Consider the following 7,030-nt stretch of genomic DNA (forward strand, 5'->3'; position numbering starts at 1 on the left):
GAATATGGCCGCGTTGAAGAGACAGTTGAAACAGATGGTACAATTTGAGAAATTAGCCTCATAAATTTGTTGGAATTCAGAAGGGGTGAGCTCTAAGTTTTACCATTAATTAGAAGCATAACACACTGAAAATAACCACTCCATGTCACATTGTTAAGGGCTTATTTTTCTTGTAAATTATATTGAGTCTTATGGCTTCAAGAGAAATATAATAGTTCAATTATGTTTATGAACTTAGTAATGACATATAAATTTGTACTAATTGGTAAAATTGATCTGTAAAAGACAAAACATTTTAAGTGGACATTTGATATTAGAAGATTTTTGTAAAAAGATTGAGTTCTTTATAGGTTGAGTTGTTGGTAAATATTTTCACTTTATTTTCTTGTTTTTCTTGTAATATTGCACATTCATGGGTTTTCAGATTGTATTGTGGTTGTTCGTATGTCCATGTGTGGACATTTGGTTGTATATACATGTACTGGGAAGATTAGAAAGTATAGGATCTATGAGAAAAAGTCACAACTGTTAATTTTTCTTACTATAAAGGAACAAGATGGTTTCACAGACTTAAGTAAAGAAATGCCATTTGGTGCAAACTGACTGCACAACTCTTGGGGGAAAGGGGAAAGAAGGAGGGGGGAAATGAGGGAGGAGGTAACAAGTAGAACAAGAAATGTACTCACTGCCTTTCATAAGAATCTGTAATCACTCTGTATCACACTTCACAATAAAGAAAAAAAATGTAATGAAGTGTTCATAGGATGAAAATGTATATATCATTGATTTATTGAAAAATATTACTGCTTTCCATGACCATTAAATGATGAAGAAATTGCAATGACTAAAGACTACATGAGTATACTACTGTAAACACACTAACAATGCAAGAGATAAGCTTTGTTCCCAGTGAAAAAGCTACCCAACAGTAACTTCCCTAAAGCTTCCTTTAGTGCCTCATTTTTCAGGCTGTAGATAATTGGATTGAGTGTTGGAGGAATTATTGCATAAAAGATGGATAACATAAAGTCCAAAGCAGTTGGAGAGTCTGAAGTTGGTTTGAGGTAGGCACAGATGCCTGTGGAGAGGAAAAATGAGACAACAAAAAGGTGGGGTAGGCAGGTGGAGAAGGCCTTAGATCGGCCTTCAGCAGAGGGGATTCTTAGTACTGTAGAGAATATGTGGATGTAGGAGAAGGCAATGGAGATGAAACAGGCTAAGGCTACCAGCGACATGAATGCAGCCACTCCAATGACTGCAAGGTAATCATTGGAGCAGGAGAACTTAAGTAATTGGGGAATGTCACAGAAAAACTGGTGGATGACTTTGGCCCCACAGAATGTGATAGACAATGTGGCAGTTGTGTACATGATTCCTGAGATGCCTCCACTTACCCATACAGCTGTCACAGCTCTCTTACACTTTCTGGGATCCATGATGAGCTCATAGTGCAGTGGGAAGCAAATGGCTACATAGCGGTCATAAGACATCACGGTGAGAATGGCCACCTCAGCCCAGGCCAAAGACGTGAAGAAGAAAACCTGGAGCATGCACTGAGCATAGGAAATATAGCCATTGCCTGTGAGGGAATTGTCAATGGACTGGGGGACGGTGACAGAGATGAAGGAGGCATCCAGAAGGGAAAGTTGCCTCAGGAAGTAATACATGGGAGACTGGAGCTGCTTATCCAATGTTGTGATGGTGATAATGATGAAGTTGCTTGTCAAGGCCAAAAGGTACATGACCAAGAACAGGAAAGCTTGTAAGAGCTGCAGATGAGGATTCTCAGAAAACCCCATGAGGAGGAATCCATTCTTTCCGGTTTTATTTGTAATCATACTGAAAATACAAAGTGTGCAGCACCTAGAAAATGAAAGGTTATGGTAAATTTAAAAATACTAAAAGCAGTTGTTTAATTTTATATCATTATTTATTTTAATAAGTAATGGTTAAGAAATTGTTATTCCTCAGCTATATTTTGGAATTACTGTAGTATTTAATATTAAAACATGAATGATTTCAATATTCTTTATTCTTGAATCCTACCTAGCCAACAATATGGTCATCATTTTGAAAGGCTTATTTTGGATGTAGGGGACAAATGTGTAGAGTCAATGCTGTTCCTATTATTGTTTTATTCAATTGATGACATATTGGAATCAACATTAAAAATATGTTGAAATCTGAGTGCTGGTTGTGTCTTACACCTTGTAATCTTAGCTACTCAGGAGGCAAGATCTGAGGACTGTGGTTTGAAGCCAGCCTGGGCAGAAAATCTGAGAGATTCTTAACCACCATAAAAACCAGAAGTGGTGCTATGGCTCAAGTGATAGAATGCTTGCCTTGAAATATATCTCAGGGTTCAGGGACAGAACCCAGGCACTGTTTAAGTCTCAGAAGTAGCAAGTGTGCACACCCCCCCACACACACCCACATCCAAAAATTTCAAACATTCATTGTCTCATTTTACTTTGTTACATATTTTGGTATCAAATAACTTCTATTTGATCACTTTATTTCCCTGATCTTAATATAATTTGTTATCTGATGACATAATCATTTTTTTACCATTTATTACAGTAAAGATACTTGTAGTGAAAATATAGCTAATTTGAAATGGTGCTCAAGTGAGAGAAAAGCAAATACCCAGTATACAACTGGAGAAAAAGACCACGGGTATACTTGATTTATGTTTCAGACAAGAGACAAAACACTTTTTTCCTTTATGATCCAGAATTTTAACTATTGTGCCATAGAAATTAGCAAAAAATTCATCCCTCGTTGCACTGGAGACAGGTATATGGTGTGTGAGGAAGAGTGATTAATTAATGATTCCCATACTTTTGCATATTTTTACTTCCATTGAAGAATTAAGTCAACAACTGAAAACAAACTGCTGTGATAGTAGTTTGAAACTTTCCAACATTCCAAACGATGTGAAATGTTATAAGTGAGATTTTGTGTGTGTGTGTGTGTGTGTGAGAGAGAGAGAGAGAGAGAGAGAGAGAGAGAAAGAGAGAGAGAGAAAGACAGAGAGAGAGAATGTCTTATTCTGAGAAATGATACTTAGGAGAATTGTAAACTTTGAAGTCAATGTGCTTCTCCATTACTTACCAGTAGAAGAACTACTTTTGCCCTTTCCTTGCCTCTCTCTCATCTTCTGTTTTGTGAAGAATAACGTTGCAATATAAATGTTACTTTTCTTTTGAATGTACCATGTGCAATTTTCTTCTTTTTCTTTCATTCCCACTCCACTTTGGTTTATCCTCTGTTGTCAGTGGTTTTTATTTTGGTACTCTGTGCCTTGTATAAACTTTCCTTCTCTATGCCTGTCAGACATCAGTGGCTTCATATTGCAACACATGTGGCAACTAAATTAACTTAAAATTTTCTAAATTTTGCTTTAACTGCCACACCTAAAAGCCTCTTGATAGTTATTCCACAAATATGAATCACAAGTTGAATCTAACTCGAATATCATGAGACTTGTTATTTCTTCATGTCACATATCACAGAACTTTCCGTGTTCAACATTTTTGTGACATTTTTCATTGAAATGTTTAAATTGTACAAAGCATCATTATCAATTTTTATTCACTGAATATTTAAATGTGCCAACTGATATAAATGGCCATCAAAAAACAGTAATTAAATATTAAATGTTGATATTTTTGAGCGTTTTTAAATGACAGTGTGATAGATTTCATCAAAATATAGATTTTACTTCACAAAACTAGTATAATCTTCTTTGAGTATTTTTAGTCTCCCTTTCATGGGAAATATGAATTACAGAAAGTTTATATAACAAAAATCAAGATATGCATTCCAACACTTAGCTTCAGTAATTCATATCACTTTCTCCCACCTAAAAACTAATAACATTAAAAAAAAAAAAAGGTACTGTGGAACTGGGGGAATACGACAATGCCATTAGCAAACATCTCTCTAGAGATTTGTCTCTCCTTCTGATATTAGTGATTGTTTGAAGGAGTGTTACTCTTTATTTATAGAAAAACATGAAATTTAGCCTTTTCCAATTTCCTGGTTTTCCTCCAATGGTCCCTAATCGTAATCTATTTGTGTGAACTAACCATATAGACTTTTTAAATGGCCACATTTTCTGTAAGGCCAGCTCCCTTCCTTGTTAGAATGAATAGTTCTGCTTTGGTTAATTCAACTTGAAGAATAGAATATTTAATCAGATTGCCATAATCCTTTACCTCTTCCTTTATCCCAGACTGGAAAATGTACCTCAGCGTTTTTGATGTCTGGGTAAATCATGAGAGAACTGATACCAATTCAGATATATATTCTCACAGAGATTTTTTTAAACCCATATTATTTCCCTTGAGAAACAGGTTTTTTGTAAGGGAGGAGGCTTTGATACAAAATTTTAAATTGAAAGATGAAAGTATTCTGCCTCTCTATGGAGTTGGAACCATTAAAATTTCCACACTAATGGGGCCTGGCTTATAAGGCTGTGTAGGTAGAGGTTTTTCTGTCTATAATTCTATGGCAATCAAATTTTAGAAGACATATGAATTGCAGGGAGAGCTTATTAAATGCAGGGATCTGCATACTCTGAAATTTGGATTCAGAAGGTCTCATGTATTTTTATTGTGTTACTTCTTCTGTCTTATTTGATTGACGTAGGCCAGCTTGATTTTCTTTCTCATTAAGGCTTTCCTAAAAAGAAGATAACTTGACAGGAACATAGTGTAAACATTCAAACTTGATTCATAAGAATGTCTGCAAATATAGATAAATTCCCAGTAAAAGCAACTGACAGTTAAGGCTGGGACATATAGATAGATAGATAGATAGATAGATAGATAGATAGATAGACAGACAGACAGATAGATAGATAGATAGATAGATAGATAGATAGATAGATGTATAGATATATAGATGTAGATATATACATATATAGATAGATATGTTCATAAGATTTTACAACAAGACAAAACAAATCACTCAAACATTATGATCACCTGAGACACAGTTTTGATGGGGTAGGGCATAAGTTTATAGTCACTCTTCAGACAGAAACCTCAGAAGCAAATGGGAGTAACACGAAATAACAAATAGACAAAACACTGTGGATGCACACTTTTGAATATTTTTCAACAATCTCAAATGAACACATTGTAGACATGGTAGCTTAGGGAGGATTTAGCTCAATTAGGGTTAGAGATCGAGCTGGAATTACAAATTTTTAAGGCAAGCATAAAAATAGCTTTGTGACTTTGGGGAGTGTGTGTGTGTGTGTGTGTGTGTGTGTGTGTGTACATTAAAACAATCATAAAGGAAAATATCAATAATCTGGAGTGCATTAAAAAGGAAGGCATTTTGATGGACAAATATTAGACAAATGAATCAATCTTCCGAAGTATACTTGCAGACACAGAGATATTCATTTATGCACGTATAACATTTTTTTTAAAAAAACCTCACTTAAAAATGAGCAAAATCGGGGCTGGGGATATGGCCTAGCGGCAAGAGTGCCTGCCTCGGATACACGAGGCCCTAGGTTCGATTCCCCAGCACCACATATACAGAAAACGGCCAGAAGCGGCGCTGTGGCTCAAGTGGCAGAGTGCTAGCCTTGAGCAGGAAGAAGCCAGGGACAGTGCTCAGGCCCTGGGTCCAAGGCCCAGGACTGGCAAAAAAAAAAAAAAAAAAAAAAAAAAAAAATGAGCAAAATCCCCTGGTGCTCGTGGTTTACACCTGTAACCCTATTTGCTCAGGAGGTTAAGATCTGAGGATCTTGGTACAAAGCCAGCCTGAGTAAGAAAATCCATGAGACTCTTGTCTCCAATGAAACATGCCTCCCCCTCTCCCCAAACACACCTGGAACTGGAAGTGAAGCTGTGCCTCACAGTGGTAGAAGACAAGCCTTGAGCAAAAAAGCATTCTGGACAGTATTCAGGGCTTGAGTTCAAAGCCCCAGGACCTACAGAAAAGAGAGCAAAACCTTTGAATATACTGGTACGAGTAAAAATACATGAATGACTAAAAATTTTTTAAAAAGAATCAACCTCAGTGAAGTGATATGTCCACTAAACAGACTTTTTTTTCTCGAAGCCTTTATGCATCAATGGGTGGAATTAACTAATATAAAGTTTTCAGTAAGGGAAAAGAAGATGCTGGATGGTTATCTCAGTCAGTAGTGAAGTATTATTATTTAATAGTTGATATGCATACACAAACCCCCACATTTTGGACGCAAAGCATTTTTAAAGAGAGATATATAAAGGAGCTGGAATTCAGAAAAATAAAACCAAAGAAACACTGGTTTGATGTATACAGCAGATTGGTGGGTGTTGTCTTTTGATCCAACTACCCAATCTATGTCTTGATGAGAGAATCAGGTACATTAATATTAAGTGTGGTATCATGTTTTCCCCCTAGATGATTTGTCTCTTCTTTCCCTCCATGTTCATCTGCTCATCTGGTAGGGTCTGTTTTCTCTACCTATTCATGTTAATGTTGATGTTCTGTATGAAAGATGCCTTTAAGTATCTCTTGTAGTTTTAGTTATTTTCCATGGAATATCCATTTGCTTTTAGGTTATGAATGAAAATGAGGATGGATACAATATTCTGCATTAGCAATTGTATGCCTTTAGTGATTGAAATAATGTTAAATAAAGTAAGTCAGGCCCAGAGAGACAAAGGATGCATGTTTTTTCTCATAGCTAGAAGCTAGATCTAATTTATAAATATCCAAGCAAACACATACAAGATTGTATCCAAGTGTACACAAATATAATAACCAAAGTATAGTATTTGCAAAGGAAAATTATAAAATGAATTGATGGTTCAACAAAATACCAGGAAATTAGCACTTGAATGGGATGGGGGTGAGTCAGGGAAAAGGTCAGGCAAATGAAGAGAGAAAGGAGAGTGGGAGAACGCAGTCATAACATTCAGTGCATATCCTATAAAACTGGGAAAATTGAGGGAGAGGGACTGGGTCGGGAGGAATGGGAGAATGATGAAAGGGTTGATATCAATCGAGGATTATTGTA

The 7,030-nt window shown here is 36.1% G+C and overlaps 1 protein-coding gene across 1 annotated transcript; it reads right to left on the bottom strand.

Annotated features, from left to right (window-relative positions):
• Window positions 1–878: 878 nt before the first annotated feature.
• On the bottom strand, window positions 879–1,838 carry LOC125353578 (olfactory receptor 14J1-like). Its single transcript, XM_048349268.1, has one exon. The coding sequence runs from the start codon at window positions 1,836–1,838 to the stop codon at window positions 879–881; it is 960 nt and encodes a 319-aa protein (XP_048205225.1).
• Between the last annotated feature and the right edge of the window lie 5,192 nt (window positions 1,839–7,030).

The sequence above is a fragment of the Perognathus longimembris genome, chromosome 6, assembly GCF_023159225.1.
Source record: "Perognathus longimembris pacificus isolate PPM17 chromosome 6, ASM2315922v1, whole genome shotgun sequence".
Lineage (NCBI taxonomy): Eukaryota > Metazoa > Chordata > Mammalia > Rodentia > Heteromyidae > Perognathus > Perognathus longimembris.

Bases quoted from the DNA above. Each gene is read 5' to 3' on its own strand.
- LOC125353578 (XM_048349268.1), bottom strand. From the start codon at position 1,838: ATGATTACAAATAAAACCGGAAAGAATGGATTCCTCCTCATGGGGTTT.